Raw genomic sequence first — 19,132 nt, forward strand, 5'->3', positions numbered from 1 at the left:
GTGCCCCCTTCCCCCCCCCCAGCTCCGCCTGGGGGGCGGGGGAGGCTTCGCCGGCCGGGGGGAGGCGAAATGGCGGCGGTCGGTGCCGGGCCGGTGGCGGCGGCGCGTGCCGGCGAGGCTGTTGCGTTGAATAAAGAGATTAAAGAATCCGGGTGTGGAGTGGGGGGGGTGTGAGGGGGGGATTGGGGACAATTTGGGGAGGGAGGGGGGTGGCGGTGACCAGGCGGAGCCCCTGGGGCGGGGCAGGGGGGTGTGGCACCCCCCACCCCTACCGGCTCCTGGGGGTGGGGGGAGTGTTCAGCCCCCCCAGGGGGATTTGGGGTGCGCCCCCCCCCCCCATTGGGCTGTCGCCAGCTGTGCCCACGTCTCTATCCAGATGTGGCCCCTGCCCTCCGTCCAGCTGTGCCCCTCCATCCAGCTGTGCTCCCCATGGGGCTGTGCCCCGATCCAGCAACACCCCCTGGTTTGGATCCAGCTGTGCTCCAGTTCCCCCCCCTTGGCATCCAGATGTGCCCCTCCAGCCCCGCCCCCCGGGTTGGATCCAGATGTGCCCCTCCAGCCCCGCCCCCCGGGTTGGATCCAGCTGTGCCCCCTCCAGCCCCTCCCCCCTGTTTTGGATCCAGCTGTGCCCCCTCCAGCCCCTCCCCCGGGTTGGATCCAGCTGTGCCCCTCCAGCCCCTCCCCCCGGGTTGGATCCAGCTGTGCCCCTCCAGCCCCTCCCCCCCGGGTTGGATCCAGCTGTGCCCCTCCAGCCCCTCCCCCCGGGTTGGATCCAGCTGTGCCCCTCCAGCCCCTCCCCCCCGGGTTGGATCCAGCTGTGCCCCTCCAGCCCCTCCCCCCGGGTTGGATCCAGCTGTGCCCCTCCAGCCCCTCCCCCCGGGTTGGATCCAGCTGTGCCCCTCCAGCCCCACCCCCTGTTTTGGATCCAGCTGTGCCCCTCCAGCCCCTCCCCCCGGGTTGGATCCAGCTGTGCCCCTCCAGCCCCTCCCCCCTGTTTTGGATCCAGCTGTGCCCCTCCAGCCCCTCCCCCCGGGTTGGATCCAGCTGTGGCCCCTCCCTCTCCCCTCCCGCTCTTAGGCTCCGCCCTCTTCCCACTCCCCAGCCAATAGCAGCTGCCGCCGGCCTTTCCCGGGGCGTGGCCGCGTTCAGCGCCCCGCCCATGGGGCGAAGACGTGTGGGCGTGGCAGCGTGGCGGCGGCGGGCCAATGGCAGAGCGCGTCTCTCGGGCCCAATGGGAGGCGGCGACTCTGCGGGGCGGAGGGAGCCGGAGCGGCGGCCGGGCCGGCGGGGAGCGGGGCCCGGTACGACCGGGGGGGGCCGGGCCGGGGCTGCCGGTGTGTGTGGGGCTGCGGGCCCGGGAGGGGCGAGGGACGGCGGCGGGGGGGCGAGGGGCAGGATCGGGGGGCTCTGGGGTGGGGGGGTCAGGGCCTGCGGGGCTGCGGCCTGCGGGGGCCTGTGGGGCTGAGGGGGGTCAGGGTGTGTGGGGCTAAGAGGCTCAGGGGTCGGGATGTGTGGGGCTGAGGGCCTCAGTATGTGGGGCTAGGAGGCTCTGGGGTGGGCGTCAGGGCCTGCGGGGGCCTGTGGGGGCCTGTGGGGCTGAGGGGTGGGCTGGGGGGGTCAGGGTGTGTGGGGCTAAGAGGCTCAGGGGTCGGGATGTGTGGGGCTGAGGGCCTCAGTATGTGGGGCTAGGAGGCTCTGGGGTGGGCGTCAGGGCCTGCGGGGGCCTGTGGGGCTGAGGGGTGGGCTGGGGGGGTCAGGGTGTGTGGGGCTAAGAGGCTCAGGGGTCGGGATGTGTGGGGCTGAGGGCCTCAGTATGTGGGGCTAGGAGGCTCTAGGGTGGGCGTCAGGGCCTGCGGGGGCCTGTGGGGCTGAGGGGTGGACTGGGGGGGTCAGGGTGTGTGGGGCTAAGAGGCTCGGGGGTCGGGATGTGTGGGGCTGAGGGCCTCAGTATGTGGGGCTAGGAGGCTCTAGGGTGGGCGTCAGGGCCTGCGGGGGCCTGTGGGGCTGAGGGGTGGGCTGGGGGGGTCAGGGTGTGTGGGGCTAAGAGGCTCAGGGGTCGGGATGTGTGGGGCTGAGGGCCTTGGAATATGTGGGGCTAGGAGGCTCTGGGGTGGGGGTCAGGGCCTGTGGGGCTGTGGGTTTCAGGTTGTGGGGTCAAGAGGCGGGGGGGTGGGCCGTGCATGTGTGGGGCTGGGGGGCTCAGGGTGTGGGGGGGTTAAGAGGCTCTGTGGTGGGGGTCAGGGTGTGTGGAGCCAGGAGGCTCAGGATGTGGGGGTGTCAGGATGTGTGGGGCTGAGGGCCTTGGAATATGTGGGGCTAGGAGGCTCTGGGTTGGGGGTCAGGGTGTGTGGGGCTGGGGGGGGTCAGGATATGTGGGGCTAGGAAGTTCTGAGGTGGGGGTCTCAGGATGTGGGGGGCTAGGAGGCTCTGGGTTGGGGGTCAGTGTGTGTGGGGCTGGGGGGGGTCAGGATGTGGGGGGCTGAGGGTCTTTGGATGTGTGGGGCTAGGGGGCTTTAAGCTGAGGGTGTCAGGATATGTGGGGCTAGGAAGCTGTGGGGTGGGAGTGTCAGGATGTGTGGGGCTGGGGGTCTCAGGATATGTGGGGGGTTAAGAAGCTCTGGGGTGGGGGTCAGGGTTTGTGAGCTGTCAGGACTTGTGGGGCCCGACATGTGGGGCTGGGGGCCTCGGGGGTATGGGCCATGTGGGTGTCAGGGCGTGCGTGGCTGTGAGATATGTGGGGCTCCGGATATGTGGGGCTGGGGAGCTTCGGGGTTGGGGGGAGGCTGGGTCAGGGTATGTGGGGTTGGAAGGTGTGGGGTGTGAGGGGTCAGGATATGGAGGGCTGCGGGATGTAGAGGGTCAGGATATGTGGGGCTGGGGGATGTAGAGGGTCAGGATATGTGGGGCTGGGGGGGGTCAGGATATGGGGGGCTGCGGGATGTAGAGGGTCACGATATGTGGGGCTGGGGGGGGGTCAGGATATGGGGGGCTGTGGGGTGGGGGCTGTAGGGGGGGACAGCTGCTGGCAGCAAGGGGCACCCTGCCGCCGTCCTGTGCCGGTGCCGCCGTGGGGCGGGTGGTCCCCGCGCTTCCGCCTTTCCCTTCGTCCTTCCCCAGCCAGCCCTGGACTTTGCGCCCCGTTTACGCCGCCCCACGACCAAAGGCCGCCGCTTTTAGCTCTCGGCCGGGGGGGTGTGCGGCTCCTCGAGCCTCCCGCGTCCGGCAATGCCGGTAACCGGGCGGTTTTCTGCAGAAACACGCAGAAAACACGCGTGTACGCCGCTTTCCCGCTCAGAAACACGGGGACGGGGAGCAAAGGGGGGCCGGTGGGCACCGTTAGCAGCGCGGGGACGTGACCAGAGGCTCGAGGGGCTGCAGTTTGACCGCGTGTTGGGGGGGAACCCCCCTCTGAGAGCCTGAAACGGGTCAAAATCCATCCCCGGTGATGACCCGAGTCCCCGCCGTAGCCGAGCGCCTGCGGATCTCGAGCGGAGACGGGCCAAATCCTCACCGGCCGCGTCTTTCGGGAGCGTAGCTGCGCTGAGGTTGCAAAACACAGCTTGTAACTCGCTTCCCTCTTCTCCCGCCGCGCCCCCCCCCGGCCCCAGGCCTGTGCTTGGAGCCCGGGCGGAAGAAACCACGACTGCGGAGGCTGAAATCGGGGTGAAATCGGGAAGGTTTGTGCCCCGCGGCGTCAGCGTTTGCCCCCCTTAGGAATAACGGCCGTGGGGGGGAAGGTTGGATCCTGCTGCGTGAGGATCCCTCCGGGCTTCTCCCAGCGGAGAGGGTTTGGTGCGGGTTTATTTTGTTCGCCAACCTGTCGCTTGGGGAAATCCAAATTATTTTGGATCCCGTTTTTCAATCCGAACCCAAATTTCAGCCCTCTGCTGTTGGCGCCGAGCTCAGATGCTAAAAAAAAAAAACCCTTTAAAGGTTATTTCGAGCTTTTTGGGGGGTGCTGAGCTCCCGCCGACCCACTTCAGGGTGCTGCGACCAGTTCCGCCGGCTTCCTCTGGTTTTTAGAAATGAGGAAGCCGACAGAGCAGCCGCTTCTTTCGGATTCCGCTCTCCTCCCGAGGAAGGAATTGGGGGAAATCTGCCAAGGTTTGGCTTTCGGGATCTTTCCGCGCCTGCGGGTGGAAGCTGAAGTAATGCCGTCATGTGCTTCGCCTTGAGAGGATCTGGAGAGGCGCTTTCCCGAAGGGGGAAGACCCCCGCCCCGGCACAACATTCCTGAAAACCGGGGCTTCTTTTGGTACCTCTCATTTTTTGTACCCCAGCCAAACGCCGTCCCGTACCCAAAAGAGCGGCTTTTTGGGGCAAGACTTGTTTCACCTCTCCGCTCGCTCCCCTGCGCGTGGGGTGGAGGAAACCCTCGTGACGGGGACACGGGGAGCGGAGCGCGATGCTTGAAAAGGCTTTTGACCCCCCCAAAGTACCGGGGTTTGCTCCGCAGGTTGCTTTCCCGCGGCCGATGATGTCTGTCGGCGGGAGATAGAGCCGCCGGGTCCTTCTCCCCGCGCCGTGTTCGCGTCGATACGGCGCGGTGGTGTGGGGCCAATCCTGTCCCTCGGCGGGAGATAAAGCCGCCGGGTCCTTCTCCCCGCGCCGTGTTCGCGTCGATACGGCGCAGCGGAGCCGTTTGGGACGGGGGGCACGGCTTCGGCACGGCTCTCTTGCAGCTCCGGGTTCGTGTCAAAGGCGAAAAGCCCTGCCCGGCGGCGCGGCGAGCTCGCTAAGCCGAAAGAGCGAGGGCACATGAGGATCCCGGCCCTGAGCGAAGGCTCCCGGCGGCGTTTATTGCCGTCGGAGGAATTTGGTGGTGAAATCTGCTTGGCCTTCGTTAGCAGAAAAAGAGCCGGGGAATAGGCGCCGGATTTTGCCGGGAGAGACCGGGGAGAAGAGCCAGGGAGGGTGGGAGCAATGCCGGCGCTGCGGGGTGGGGAGACACGGAGGGATCCGGCTTTCCCGGTCTCACCGACGGATCGCTTTCCCCCCTGGGCCCCAGGTGATACCAGCCCCCTCCCGTGCCGCCTTCGGATATCGGCACCGAGTTATGCTTCATCTGACGGCGAGGTGCGTAGCCCCAGCGTCGGGGTGGAAGGCGCCCAGTTGCCCAACTGGGAGAAACTGGTGGCGGGGCGCTCGGTGCTTTGCTAACGCTTGTTTTTTATTTATTTCTCTGTTTCCTCCCAGCTGGGGCGTCGTCGGGGGCCGTCGCCATGTCTCTGTGCCAGTGCGCGGTGAAGCACAGCGAGTCGGACGCCGAAGGCTGCTGCTTCTCGGCGAGCGGCGGCTTGAAGGTTTGCCTGCACTGGAGCGGCGAGGAGGAGCGGGAGCGGTGCCAGACCTACGCCCAGGGCACGCTCAGCGCCGAGGAGATCTGCATCGACCTCGCGCGGAGGATCGGTGAGCGCCGGAGAACTCCGTCTCTCTTCTGAGACCGCAATACCCAACCGCTTTGCGTCCCGGGGCTGAGGAATTTCCACTTTCCCAATCTCTGGGACCGTCTAAGTGGGTTTATCCTGTAAATCTGAGCCTTCGCGGTGTTTTTAAGGAGCAGCTTCGCGGTAACTGGCTGTTAGCAAATCCTTCGGTCGGAATTTGGGCATCCCCACTCGCTCCGGAGTTCCTGAGAAGCGAGGTGGGATAGCTCTGCCCCGAGGCTCAGCCCATCGGGTCTGTGAGTTGTGATGAGTTGAAGAGCGATTACTTCACCTCTGACTCATCAGCGTCCCCGTTTAAGGAGCGCTCTGCCTTCCCTCCCCGCGGATTTCTCCCGCCGGAGCCGCAAAAACCATGCCGGGCACCTGCAGCTGGGCTCTTCCCGGTTTGAGGGGCCATTTCGCAGCCGTTGGTTTGAATTAAGGGCGGCTGATGTCTCTTTTAAGCCTCAGGAGAAGGTTTTAGCTCTCACCTAAGGTTTCGCCGGCAAATCGCTCTTGAGTCACGTTTCCCATGGGTTTTATTAACTTCCCTTCCCCTTGCTGCAGCCTCAGCAGCTCTGCACGCCGGTTGATTTGGAATAAAAACTGCGGAGGCTCCCCTGGCCAGCTGGCTTTCCCCGAGCGCGCCAGAAGGACGGCAAACGCGCCGCTCTCTCTTTTAAATGGCATTTTTAAAGCCTATCCTGCCTCTGACATTTGCGAGCGGGGACGAGGAGGACGTCTCGGTAGCGCAGATGGGTTCGTGCTGCCGGCAAAATCGAGGGGTTGGGAGAAATGGGGTAAAAAAATGGGGTTTTTTTCCTATCAAGCGTGAATTTTTGCGGGCTGGACAGCACCTCAGGGGAACGGTCTTTTCTTCGCAGGCATCACGCCCCTGTGCTACAACCTCTTCGCCCTCTACGACACCCAGAGCCGAGTCTGGCTCCCGCCCAACCACCTCTTCAAAATCAGCAAAGACACCAACCTCAACCTGCTTTTCCGCATGAGGTGAGGCCGGTTCCCTCCGCTCCGTCCCCTTGCTGCCGTGTGTTTTTGGAGCCGAGCCCTGCGGAGCAGCCGAGCTCCCCTTGCTCCGGTTGCCACTGGCGATTTTATTAGGAGAGCTTTTTCAGGCTGGTTTTGTTGGGGTTTGGTTTTGGTTTGTTTTCTTTCGCAGTGAGTCACAGGGAAGGTAAAAGCGAGGCAGAAACAGAGAACTTGGCTTGGAGATTTATTAGCTTGTTTTATACGACTTGCAATACCTTCTTCTTCCTGGGGAACCGCGGCGCATCGAGCCGAGGCCTCTCTCCTCAGCCGGCCCTTGCGCCAAACGCAACCCGTGCAGCAGAAAACGGTCTCCGAGGCGCCGGCTCCGGTGCCTCGCCGGGACGTCGTCGCCTGCGCAGCTGTGCCGTGTTGCCCGAAGAAGGTTGAGACGGCGGCCGTGGGAGCCACGCTGCGCGAGGAGGAAGGCTTCGAGTCCTCGTGGCCAGCATCCCTCAGCCCCGCGGGGGCGGAGCGCCACGATCCGTAGCTCTCCGACTGCGGATAAGTGGCCGAGCTCTGACGTTTTGCTGGAGGAAGTCCTTTCCCTTCGGCTCTGGTTTCGATACCGCTCAGCCGGCGCCTGCAGCACGAGCGCCGAAATAACCCCGGCGCGTTAACCGCAGGCGGAGATGCGGCTTTGGGGGCTTGAGCAGCGGGGACGGAAACTCGCTCTGCCCGCAGAGCTCTCTTCGTGCTCCTGGTTTTTTTAGATGTGGCGTTCGGGGGGACGCTCCTCGCCCCGGCAGCTCTCCGTTTTTCGGAGCCCCTGGGCTCCAGCAGCAGGAAAGCTCGGCGTGGAGCAAGCCGGGCTGCGAAACGGCACCGTGGGGAGCAGCGCTGCTACCGAGGCGCTTGTGGGTCGGGATGGGTTGCAGCCAGAGTTACTTAGGGTCCCTTTCGTGAAGCTCTGCTGATGGGGCTGTATTTGGTGTGCTGTACGGCACAGCTGGTTGTAAAACGTGGTGGAAAAAGCTTAAAGGAACCTGTTTTGGTGGCAGGAAGAGGTTGCTTCCCCTTTCCCTCCCGGCGTCGGAATCGTTGCCTTGTGCTCAGGTCAAGTTTTTTGAGGACGTGGCTGATTCTCGCGTCAGTAATGGGGTTTCAAGAAGTTCAGCTCTTAAAAAACCCCCCAAAACCCACCACTCTGAGCCCGGAGTGTGAGCCCCGGCTGGGCTGGGGCGGGACAGACCTCTCTGCTCCCGGTCTGCCGGTCCTTTCCCCGTCCTCTTGAGACAGCCGGTGACAAAACCTCTGCAAAACCCTCTTTGGGAGCTGGCTCCAGTCCCCCAGCAGCTGCCGGGGAAGGGGCAGGCAGCCGCGACGGGCGGAAGGAGCAGATTTACGGGTGAAACAAACCTCCAGCAGGTCCAGGGCAGCCGCGGGACCCGGGTTTGGCTTTAGAGGCAAAACCAGGACGTCCTTTTCGGCCGCTCGCAGCTGCGAGAGAGGGCAGGGACAGACCACAGCCCTCCCGTCCCGCCAGGCGAGCGCCGCTCTCCTCTCCTCCTCCTCTCCAGGTACTACTTTCGGAATTGGCACGGGATGAACGACAAGGAACCGGCGGTTTATCGCAACGTGCCCCGACAGAGCGACTCCCCCGACGAGAAGCTGCAAGGAGGAGCCTTGCTCGACAAATCGTCCTTCGAGTATCTGTTTGAGCAGGTAACGAACCGCGCTGACGCGCCGGAGGCTCGGTCGCACCTGGAGTTGCGGAAACCTGGGTGATTTTCTTGATCCAGCTGGATTTGGCTCAGCCGGGATCTGTTTTTCCATCTGCGAGGGCTTTGTTTAGAGGACAAACACAGCTGTAGTTTTGCCCTCGGAAAGCTTTTGTGCTGCTTGAAGCCTCTCTGGGAGGCTGGGAGCTGAGCCGAGGGGGATCCATTAAATCTTTAACATAAAAAAAAAAAAAAAAGACAAGAAAAAGCATTCCAGAAGTCAATGCAGGTTGGTTTTTTTCCCTCCCTTTATTTAACTTTTTCTCTTTAACAGGGGAAATTTGAATTTATCAACGACGTCGCGTCTTTAAAAGACCTCCAGACCGAACAGGAGATCCAGAGGTTCAAGAACGAAAGCTTGGGCATGGCTGTGCTTCACCTCTCGCACATCGCCATCAAAAAAGGCATCTCCCTTGAGGAAGTGGCCAGAAAATACAGGTGACAGCTTGGCTTCGCAGCCTCGGGGCCGGGGACTTTCTGCTCTGCGGTTGTCTGAAGGGTTTCTTCTAGTCTCTCACCCTCTCTCCTCTCCGTCCTCCTCGCCGGGAGCGAGTCTGGGGCTGTTTTAGGCGATGGAGAGATCGGTTGTGACTCCTCCGGCTGCGTGTTTTACTGTAGGCGCCCGCGAGGTCTTGCCTGACCTGTTGTTCCTTCCTTCCCGCAGCTTCAAGGACTGCATCCCGCGTTCCTTCTACCGCCAGATCCAGCAGAACAACTACCTGACCAAATTCCGCATGAAAAACGTCTTCAAGAAGTTTGTGCAGCGTTTCCAGCGGCACACGGTCAGCACCGGCAAGCTGACGGTGCAGGACATCATGTACAAATACCTGGCTACCCTGGAGCACCTCGCGCCTCGCTTCGGGAGCGAGCTCTTCCCCGTGCTCTCCTTGGAGACCTCCTCCGAGGGGGAGAAGGTGCAGCTGTACGTCAACGGGGGACATTCGCAGCTGGAGCAGAGCCACGCGCTGCTCCCCAAGGACCGACCTGTCACCCACGAAGTCCTCGTCACCGGCACGAGCGGGATCCAGTGGCGGCCCGTGCCCGTAGAGGTAGGTCGGTGCTCGCGCTCCCCGCTGCCAGGCGGGAAGAGCTGTTCCCATCCAAATCCGGCTCCTTTTCCTTAGCTCGTGCTCCTGGGCTTTTCCTCGGGCTCTCCGGGCACGCCAGGTTCCTTTCCAGCTTATCCCAGTTTGGCCGGGAGCCGCCACCAGCTAGCGGTGCCATTTCCCAGCGGTAGGAAGGGCTGGAACTGATGCTTTTGCGTCTCCGCCTCTGCAGAGCATCGAAAACTTCTCCCATCGTGGATATTTTGGGAGAAAGAGCAGAAACAAAGAGCTGGAGCCCAAGGGGACGACTCAGCCGGCGGAGCGGAGCGAGCCGAAATGGGCCCACTTCTGCGATTTCCGGGAGATCACGCACATTGTCGTCAAGGACTGTAGGGTCAGCATCAACCGGCAGGACAACAAGTGCCTGGTGAGTGGGACTCGTTCTCTTCCAGCTGCACACGGGAGAGAAAAACGCTCTCGGTGCACGTGGGAGCCCGTAATTGCGCTTCAGAGACTGGGAGGAGGCAGCGCTGGGAAGAACAAGGATCTTTTCTGGGGTTAATGCCAGCAAGCGAGAGTTTTACGCTCCCCTCCTTGGGCTGGCAGAGGGATAGGTGGATTTTGGGGCTGCTCCTCCTCTAGCTCGAAGACTTCTCACCCTGGTTCCCCTCCCTCTTCCCAGGAGGTGATTCTCCCATCCTCCGAGAGCGCACTCTCCTTGGCGTCGCTGGTGGACGGTTATTTCCGACTCACGGCTGACTCCAGCCATTACCTGTGTCACGAAGTGGCGCCGCCGCGAGTCGTGATGAGCATCTTGAATGGCATCCACGGGCCCATGCAGTAAGCGGCTTCTTCTTCCTGACGGAGGGCGTGGGGGTGTCGAGGAGGCCATGCCGTGTCCTCGGGGCTTATCCAACGCCATTCCCCTTTCTCCTGCTGCCAGGGAGGAGTTTGTTTTTGCCAAGCTGCGGCGGGAGGAGCAGGAGGAAGGGCTCTACATCATCCGCTGGAGCGTCCTCGACTTCAACAGGATGATTCTCTCCGTGGTGAAAAGGAGCCACCAGCAGGTAAGGTGCAATTCCCAGTGCGGCGTTCCCGGGAACGGCGAGCTCCAGGAGGTGCCGGTCTCATTAGGAACAAGCTGGGCTGCGCCTGGGCTGAGCTGCGTGACGGGGAGCTGCGACGCATATCCTGACACTTGTCTTTTCCCAGGCTCCTGGGGGACAGGGAGCCCTCAAGTACAGGCAATTCCGAATCCAGAAAAAAGGAAGTTCTTTTGTGCTGGAAGGGTGGGATCGGGAGTTTTCCACTTTGCGGGAGCTCTTGGATGTACTCAAGGGCTGCACGCTCAAGTCTGGCGACGAAAGCTTCACGGTGAAGAGGTGCTGTCCGCCCAAACCGGGAGGTAGGAGGATGGATGATCTTCCCTCCGTCAGACTCGAGGAACGAGGGCGTCCGGTCGTTTCCAGGGCTTTAGCCTACGTCTGTTCCCTCCTCTTGCAGAGATCTCGGACCTGCTGATCACACGGAAGGTGAAGGATAGCGCCAAGCAGATCCTTAACCTGACCCAGCTCAGCTTCCACCAGATCCGCAAGAACGAGATCACTCAGGTTTGTGTGCTCCGCCTTCCCAGGCGGTGGGTTTACGGCAGGCTGCGGGGAAACACGTTGGCTGGAGGAAGCTGCTCTCCTGATCGGAGGGGAACGCTACGCCTGGTGCAAAGAGGAGAGAGCCGCGGAGCGGTTATTGGGTTTGGTTTGGCGCTTTATTCCTTCCCTCTTCAAGGAGAGGGGGGTCTGACACCCGCGTGCCTTCTCCGTCTGCCTGCAGCGAGCCCACCTGGGGCAGGGCACCCGCACGAACATCTACGACGGGGTGCTGAACGTCTGCGGGACCGCCGGGGCCGACGACGAAGCCGAGTATTTCTCCACCGAGCAGAATAACAACAGCCGGGAGATGCACGTCGTCCTCAAAGTCCTGGACCCCAGCCACAGAGACATCGCCCTGGTGAGCCCACCCGGGGCTGGGGAAGGGGAGGTGGGACAGGGGGGAAAACAACGGCTCCGAGCCGCTCTCTAGGTGCTCCGAGGGACCGTCCCGTCCGCCTTCGTGACACCCTCTCTCTTCTCCCCGCAGGCGTTTTTCGAGACAGCCAGCCTGATGAGCCAAGTGTCGCACGTCCACTTGGCTTTCGTGCACGGAGTCTGCGTGCGAGGCTCCGAGAGTGAGTACGGGGCTCTCCCCCACCCTTTGCCGCAGCCGGACTCGCCTTGTGCCGCTGCCTTTCCCTTGACCGCTGCCGATCGGCTCCTGCGCCGTGCCGAGGACAATATCTCCGTCTTCCCCAGATATCATGGTGGAGGAGTTCGTGGAACACGGACCACTGGATGTGCTGCTGCGGAAGGAGAAAGGCCGGGTCACCGTGGGCTGGAAAATCACCGTGGCCAAGCAGTTGGCCAGTGCCTTGAGCTACCTGGTAATGGGGCCGGGAGCTGGGGGTTTCCCGGCAGGGAACCGTGCCGGAGATCACCTCCGAGCACCTTTTGCTCCCGTTGCGCCCCTGGGTCTTGCCGGCAGCGTTGCAGGAAGGATCTGCCGCCTTTTCCTCTGCCCTCCGAGCAGATAGATTTTTAGCGTAACGTTCCCTGCCTGCACCTCACAAGAGCCCTCCTCGCTCCGGTTCAGCGGCTGAGGTAGCGCACGTGAACTTCAAACGCTGGATCCCGGCTCCGTAGCTTCATTTTTGGGGCCGCGGGAGCTGGGAAGAGCCGTAGATGAGGACACTGCCTTCCCCGCTGGCCGGGCTTCCGGCCAGCAGCTTGGGAAAGCTCGCTAGCTGCTTGTGAGGGCATGCACCCCGGCGCTGGGTAATCCTCGCGTTCCTTTTATTCCCCCCGGGTTCGGCAAAGGGATAATGAGACAGGGAGGTGACAGGTAATTAGAGCCAGGAGTCGTGCATTTTTATTTTCTGGCGTAGTCCGTAGGCTTGAGCTTGTTCTGAGACGTCGGCGGGAGTTTCTCCAAGTTTTCCTATCCTTCGTTTTCACAGGAGGATAAAAACCTGGTGCACGGCAACGTGTGTGCAAAAAACATCCTGCTGGCCAGGAAGGGGCTGGAAGATGGATCTGTGCCTTTCGTGAAGCTCAGCGACCCCGGCGTCAGCTTCACGGTGCTCTCTCGAGAAGGTATTCGGTCATCCCGCGCTTGGAACTGAGCAGGGCTTCTTCCGAGCTGTAAATCCACGTGCTTTTTTTCCCCTCCTGCAGCCCAGGTAGCTAAAAAACAGCGTGGATTGTGCCTGAGCTGTTTTGGCGAGGTCTCGCCTGCGTTTCGGACCTTAATTTTTGCGATATGTGGCATTTTGAACGTGTGGGCTTGCAAATTTTATGACGGTGGCTGGTTTTGGCCTCAAAGCTGCTGTCGGAGACAGCCCCACCGCGGCTCCCCGGTGGCTGGGATCCTGCGGGGAGCTTTTCCCCCCCTTCTCCGTGTTCGTGGGGTATTTCCGGCTGGATCCTCAGCAACGCCTCACTTTGCCTTCCCTCTCCCAAAGAGCGCGTGGATCGGATCCCCTGGATCGCCCCGGAATGCGTCTGGGATGTGGGAAACCTCAGCACGGCGGCCGACAAATGGAGCTTTGGCACCACGTTGCTGGAAATCTGCTTTGACGCCGATGTCCCACTGAAGGAACGCACTCCTTCGGAGGTGACTTGCTTCTCCTCTCCCTCCGTCCCCAGCTCCTCCGTTCCAGGATGGATCCAGCCCTGTTTGAGACCTGTTTTTCTTTCCGTTCCCTTAGAAAGAACGTTTCTACGAGAAAAGGCATCGCCTGCCCGAGCCGTCCTGCAAGGAGCTGGCCACCCTCATCTGTCAGTGCCTCAACTACACCCCCGTGGAGCGGCCGTCCTTCCGGACCATCCTGCGGGATCTCACCCAGCTCCAGCCGCACAGTGAGGCTCCACAGCCGGGGGCATCCCGCTTTCTCGGGGAGGGGGTTATGGCCCCCAAATCGGACGGGGCTTCAGCAGTGATGGGGTGGGGGGTGGCTGCGGAGGCCCTTTTGTCCTGGGTGAGGGGGGGGGAAAGGGCAAAAAAAGGTTAAAAAAGGGGAAAAGCGTTAAAACAATAAAAAGGGAAAAAAGGATTTTAAAAAAAAGGCAGAAAAGGGGAAAAGAAAAGGGGGGAAAAAAAAAAGGCCAAAAAAGTCAAAAAGGAGGGGAGGCAAAAAGGGGAAAAGAAAAGGCCAAAAAGGGGGGAAAAAGGTAAAAAGGGGGAAAAGAAAAAGGGGAAAAAAGAGGGAAAAGAAAAAGGGGAAAAAAGAGGGAAAAGAAAAAGGGGAAAAAAGAGGGAAAAGAAAAAGGGGAAAAAAGAGGGAAAAGAAAAAGGGGAAAAAAGAGGGAAAAGAAAAAGGGGAAAAAAGAGGGAAAAGAAAAAGGGGAAAAAAGAGGGAAAAGAAAAAGGGGAAAAAAGAGGGAAAAGAAAAAGGGGAAAAAAGAGGGAAAAGAAAAAGGGGGAAAAAAGAGGGAAAAGAAAAAGGGGAAAAAAGAGGGAAAAGAAAAGGGGAAAAAAGAGGGAAAAGAAAAGGGGAAAAAAGAGGGAAAAGAAAAGGTGAAAAAAGAGGAGAAAAAAGGGGGAAAAGGGGGAAAAGAAAAAAGGGGAGGGGGAAAAGAAAAGGGGGAAAAGAAAAAAGGGGAGGGGGAAAAAGGGGGAAAAGAAAAGGGGAGGGGGGAAAAAGGGGGAAAAGAAAAGGGGAGGGGGAAAAGGGGGAAAAGGAAAGGGGAAAGAAGGGGCGCAGGGATTGGGAGAGAAAATGCGCAAAGCGTCCCTGTGGCGGGGTGACCTCCGCTCTCCCCTCAACCCCCTTCACTTCCAGACCTCGTAGACGTCACCTCGGTGAACCCCGACTTCCCGGTGTCGGACCCCACCGTCTTCCAGAAGCGCTACCTAAAAAAGATTCGGGAGCTGGGGGAGGTAAGTGGCGGCTTCAGAAGCCTCCCTGCCCTGGAATTCTGCATCCAGCTCTGGGGTCCTCAGCCCGGGAAAGACCTGGACCGGTGGGAGCGGGTCTGGAGGAGGCCCCGGAGATGATCTGTGGGCTGGAACCCCTCTGCCCTGAGGACAGGCTGGGGGAGTTGGGGGGGGCAGCCTGGAGCGGAGGCGGCTCCGGGGAGCCCTTCTCGCGCCTTCCGGTACCGCCAGGAAAGACGGGGACGGCCGTTTTAGTCGGGGCCGTGGCCACGGGACGAGGGGGAAGGGGGTGAAGCTGAGAGGGGGGAGATTCGGACCCGATCCGGGGAGGAAAGTCTTCAGGCGGAGGAAGAGGGGGCCCAGGGGAGCGGCCAAGGCCGGGGGGGACGGGCTCCGAGCACCCTGCTCGGGGGGAAGGCGTCCCCGCTCGCGGCGGGGGGCCGGACTGGACGAGCTGTAGGGTCCCTTCCCACCCGAAGCATCCCGGGATTCCCTGGTCCGCCCCGGCTCTACGGGCTCAGCAGGGTTTGGGGTGGGACTGTGCGTCCAGGGAAGAGCAGCGAAGCGGTGAAGGGTCTGGAGAAGAGGAGAAGGGGCGGGGGGCACTGGGGGGGTTGGCTGGAGAAAAGGAGGCTGAGGGGAGACCCTCTCGCTCCCCGCAACTGCCTGAAAGGAGGCTGTGGCGAGGTGGGGGTCGGGCCCTTTTGCCCAGCGGTAGGACGAGGGGGAAGGGCCCGGGGAGGTTTAGATGGGATATTAGGAAGAATTCCTTCACCCAAAGGGCTGTCGAGCACCGGAACGGGCTGCCCGGGGCAGGGCTTGAGTCGCCGTCCCTGGGGGGTTTAAAAGACGCGTAGACGTGGCGCTCGGGGACGTGGTTTAGTGGTGGAGCTGGTGGTTCTGGGTTAGCGACGGCACTCGATGACCTTAAAGGTCTTTTCCAACCTAAACGATTCCATGATTCTAAATTCCCGAAGGAGCTGATGATAAATCCCCACGGACCACGGAGCTGATAACGTTACCGAGGGTGGCTTAGTCCCTTTGGGTGGGACAGGGAGTGCGGAGGGGCTTGGAGCCGCTTGGGAGGATGTTTCCCTCATAGCAGGTTATCCTCATCCCTTGCACTGCTGCGTGATCCGTACGTTCTGGTCGCCTCTGGGTGAACCAGCCTCTTTCCGGACCGATTTCCAAAGAATCTGCGTCTGGACAAGAGTCAAAAGTCTTTGTTTTTCATGTTTTCACTGAGGACTTCCCCTCTGTCCGAGAAGTTTATTGACCCTTATGGAGAGCTTCCAGGGAGGCTGCTCCCGGCGTAGGGAAGCCGGGAAAGCTTCTCCTGGCAGGATCTCAAATTCTGTGCCCGCTCCTTGCCCAGGGTCACTTCGGCAAGGTGAGCCTGTATTGCTACGACCCCACGAACGACGGGACGGGGGAAATGGTGGCCGTCAAATCGCTCAAATCCGGCTGCAGCCAGCAGCTGCTGACCAGTTGGAAGAGAGAAATTGAGATCCTCAAGACGCTTTATCACGAAAACATCGTCAAGTACAAGGGCTGCTGCAGCGAGCAGGGTAAGGCGGCCCCCGGACGGACGCGTGGTGGCTTTGGTGGCAGCCGCGGGGCGGTCGCCGTCTCTCCCCCTGTGAGTTTTTTCCCTCGGCGGCGTAGTTGAACGCCAACAGCGGCGCCCAAGCTTGCCTTGCGGGCGCCGGCGCAGCCGCGGCGGCGCTAAAAACCCAATTCCCCGAGTTTTTTTGGCAGCTGGTAGCAGGGGGATCCCCTTCCTGGCAGTTTGGGGTGTCTCTGGGTTGTTCCCCTCTCCCCACAAGGTTCACGGGCTGCCTTCCTCCTCCTCCTCCTCCTCCAGGAGAGAAGATCGTGCAGCTGATCATGGAGTACGTGCCCCTCGGCAGCCTGCGAGACTACTTGCCCAAGCACAACGTCAGCCTGGCCCACATCCTGCTCTTCGCCCAGCAGATCTGCGAGGTGAAGCCTGAACCTTCCCGGCTCCTCCTGGGGGCTCCTCTGCTCCCCAAAACGGCTCTGACCCCCCAAAATGTCTCTAACCCCCCCCAAAACGGCTCTGACCCCCCAAAATGTCTCTAACCCGCCCCAAAACGGCTCTGACCCCCCCAAAATGGCTCTGACCCCCCTCTTTTCCTCCTTCTCCAGGGCATGGCTTAGCACGCTGGGCTCCTCGGCTCCCCAAAATGTCTCTAACCCCCCCCCAAATGGCTCTGACCCCCCCAAAATGGGTGACCCCCCTCTTTTCCCTTCCCCAGGGCATGGCCTATCGGCCCTCCAGGCTCCTCTGACCCCCCCCCAAACGGCTCTGACCCCCCCAAAATGGCTCTGACCCCCTCTTTTCCTCCTTCTCCAGGGCATGGCTTAGCACGCTGGGCTCCTCAGCTCCCCAAAATGTCTCTGACCCCCCCCAAAACAGCTCTGACCCCCCAAAATGGCTCTGAACCCCCTCTTTTCCTCCTTCTCCAGGGCATGGCTTAGCACGCTGGGCTCCTGGGCTCCCCAAAATGTCTCTGACCCCCCCCAAAACAGCTCTGACCCCCCAAAATGGCTCTGAACCCCCTCTTTTCCTCCTTCTCCAGGGCATGGCTTAGCACGCTGGGCTCCTGGGCTCCCCAAAATGTCTCTAACCCGCCCCAAAACGGCTCTGACCCCCCAAAACGGCTCTGACCCCCCTCTTCTCCCCCTTCTCCAGGGCATGGCCTATCTGCACTCCCTCCACTACATCCACAGGGACCTCGCCGCCCGCAACGTGCTGCTGGAGAACGAAAACGTGGTGAAAATCGGGGATTTCGGCTTAGCCAAAGCCATCCCCGAGGGCCACGAGTATTACCGCGTCTGCGAGGATGGGGACAGCCCCGTCTTTTGGTGAGCGCCGCTCCCCACTCACGGCGCGGGGCTGGTTTGGGGCGAGCCGAGGATGGCGCCGGGGTCGGACGCGGTGAGCAGAGGCGCGTGCCGAGCCGCGCCGGCGCTCACCGGAGGCCTTGACCGCACAGGTACGCCGTGGAGTGCCTCAAGGAGTGTAAGTTTTACTACGCCTCCGACGTCTGGTCCTTCGGGGTGACGCTCTACGAGCTCCTGACCCGCTGCGACTCCGGCCAGAGCCCTCCCGTGGTGAGTCCCCGCGTCGGCGACACCGGTTTTACCGCGGCGGCGTTTGCCGAGGTGGCGTTGGCGGCTGAATCTTCCCCCTTGGCCCGCAGAAATTCATCGAGATGATCGGGGCGACGCAGGGGCAGATGACAGTGCTGCGGCTGATCGAGCTGCTGGACAGGGGCAGGAGGCTGCCGAGCCCCCGGGACTGTCCGTGCGAGGTGAGGATCCGCGAGGATCCGCGGCCCCACGGCATGTGGGGAAGGGGGAAACGGGGAGGGGGAAATTGGGAGAGGGAAGGGGAAAAATGGGAAGGGAAAATTGGGGGAGGGAAGAGGGAAAATTGGGGGAGGGAAGAGGGAAAATGGAGGAGAGAAGGGGGAAATTGGGAAGAGAAAAAGCAGGGAGGGAAGGGAAAAATGAGGAAGGGGAGAGAAAAATGGGAAGGAGGGAGAAGTGCGGAAGGGGAAGGGAAGGAGGGAGAAGTGGGGAAGGGAAGGAGGGAGAAGTGCGGAAGGGGAAGGGAAGGAGGGAGAAGTGGGGAAGGGAAGGAGGGAGAAGTGGGGAAGGGGAAGGCAAGGGGGGAGAGGTGGGGAAGGGGAAGGGAAGGAGGGAGAAGTGGGGAAGGGGAAGGGAAGGAGGGAGAAGTGGGGAAGGGGAAGGGAAGGAGGGAGAAGTGGGGAAGGGGAAGGCAAGGGGGGAGAAGTGGGGAAGGGGAAGGCAAGGGGGGAGAAGTGGGGAAGGGGAAGGGAAGGAGGGAGAAGTGGGGAAGGGGAAGGGAAGGAGGGAGAAGTGGGGAAGGGAAGGAGGGAGAAGTGGGGAAGGGGAAGGCAAGGGGGGAGAGGTGGGGAAGGGGAAGGGAAGGAGGGAGAAGTGGGGAAGGGGAAGGCAAGGGGGGAGAGGTGGGGAAGGAGGAAAAGAAAATTGGGAAGGGAAAAATGGGGAAGGAAAGGGAAAAGGTGGGAAGGGAAGAGAGAAAGTGGGAAGGGCCTCGTACTGCTGCGGGGAAGAGGGTGGAAAGGTGAAGTCGAGGCCTGGCCGCGGTGGGCAGAGCGCGGAATCCCGGTGGCCGCGCTGCCTCCGGCTGTTTCTCCGGCTCCATATCCCGTCCCATCCCTTCCCAGATCTACCGGCTGATGAAGAACTGCTGGGAAGCGGAGGCCTCCTTCCGCCCGGCCTTCCACAACCTCGTCCCCGTCCTCAGGAACTTCCACGAGAAATACAGGGCTCAGGCTCCCTCCGTCTTCAGCCTCTGCTGAGCCGGGACTGGGGAAGGGGGGGGACGGACACCCCCCTCTCCGCTCCCCAAAACGCCGCGGCGGGGGGGACACGCGCAGCCGGATGCCGCCGCGCTCCGCTTTCGGCAGGGGATGAGGAAACGGCGGGCTGGCGAGGTGAGCGTGCGGCAGAGCAGGACTCAGTGACGGGGGGGGGGGATATCTCCCCCCCACTGCTCCGTGGGACCCCCCCCGCCACGTCCTGTCCCCCCCTCTCCCGGCTCCGGCTCCACGGCCATCCGGTGCCTATCCTCGCCGCCGCACGGCACGCCTCTCCCGCCGAACACTGTGAATGAGACTGTGGGGAAAGGTGAGGGGGGGGCGCGCGGATTTATGGCCTTACACCCCCTCTTCGCTCCCTCCTCTTCCTCGGGGACCTGCCGAAACCCCCCCGGGGGGGCGCCTCGGGCAAGCGTGGGGTGCGGGATCTCCTTCCCACTGGGATTTGGGGTGCCCCCCCCCCCCCCCCCCAGAGGATGGGGGTCCAGCAAAAGAATTTGGCACTTTATTGGGGTTTGGGGTCTCCGCTGCGT

At 61.8% G+C, this 19,132-nt stretch overlaps 1 protein-coding gene across 9 annotated transcripts; it reads left to right on the forward strand.

The window, feature by feature from the left end:
- The first annotated feature begins 5,210 nt into the window (after positions 1-5,210).
- TYK2 (tyrosine kinase 2) lies at positions 5,211-18,650 on the forward strand. 9 transcript variants are annotated; one of them, XM_059832990.1, is made up of 24 exons: positions 5,211-5,409; positions 6,311-6,434; positions 7,991-8,135; positions 8,466-8,629; positions 8,856-9,248; positions 9,472-9,664; positions 9,920-10,077; positions 10,181-10,304; positions 10,450-10,642; positions 10,741-10,851; positions 11,072-11,112; positions 11,173-11,244; positions 11,374-11,461; positions 11,586-11,713; positions 12,287-12,422; positions 12,791-12,942; positions 13,037-13,187; positions 14,111-14,208; positions 15,581-15,773; positions 16,070-16,188; positions 16,922-17,094; positions 17,226-17,343; positions 17,433-17,543; positions 18,447-18,650. In XM_059832990.1, the coding sequence occupies exons 1-24, from the start codon at positions 5,223-5,225 to the stop codon at positions 18,579-18,581; spliced, it is 3,507 nt and encodes a 1,168-aa protein (XP_059688973.1). In that variant the 5' UTR covers positions 5,211-5,222; the 3' UTR covers positions 18,582-18,650. The 9 variants fall into 9 exon arrangements, with proteins under 9 accessions (XP_059688973.1, XP_059688971.1, XP_059688972.1 ...); XM_059832988.1 differs by having other exon boundaries at positions 11,072-11,244; XM_059832989.1 differs by having other exon boundaries at positions 10,741-10,847; positions 11,086-11,244.
- The last annotated feature ends 482 nt before the right edge of the window (positions 18,651-19,132 follow it).

Source organism: Gavia stellata, chromosome 38, assembly GCF_030936135.1.
Source record: "Gavia stellata isolate bGavSte3 chromosome 38, bGavSte3.hap2, whole genome shotgun sequence".
Taxonomy (NCBI): domain Eukaryota; kingdom Metazoa; phylum Chordata; class Aves; order Gaviiformes; family Gaviidae; genus Gavia; species Gavia stellata.

Excerpts from the sequence above, each read along its gene's own strand:
- TYK2 (XM_059832988.1), top strand. The coding sequence starts at position 5,223 with ATGTCTCTGTGCCAGTGCGCGGTGAAGCACAGCGAGTCGGACGCCGAA. Across the intron at positions 6,435-7,990 it reads AACCTGCTTTTCCGCATGAG|GTACTACTTTCGGAATTGGC; the intron begins GTGAGGCCGGTT and ends CCTCCTCTCCAG. Across the intron at positions 12,943-13,036 it reads AGGAACGCACTCCTTCGGAG|AAAGAACGTTTCTACGAGAA; the intron begins GTGACTTGCTTC and ends CCGTTCCCTTAG.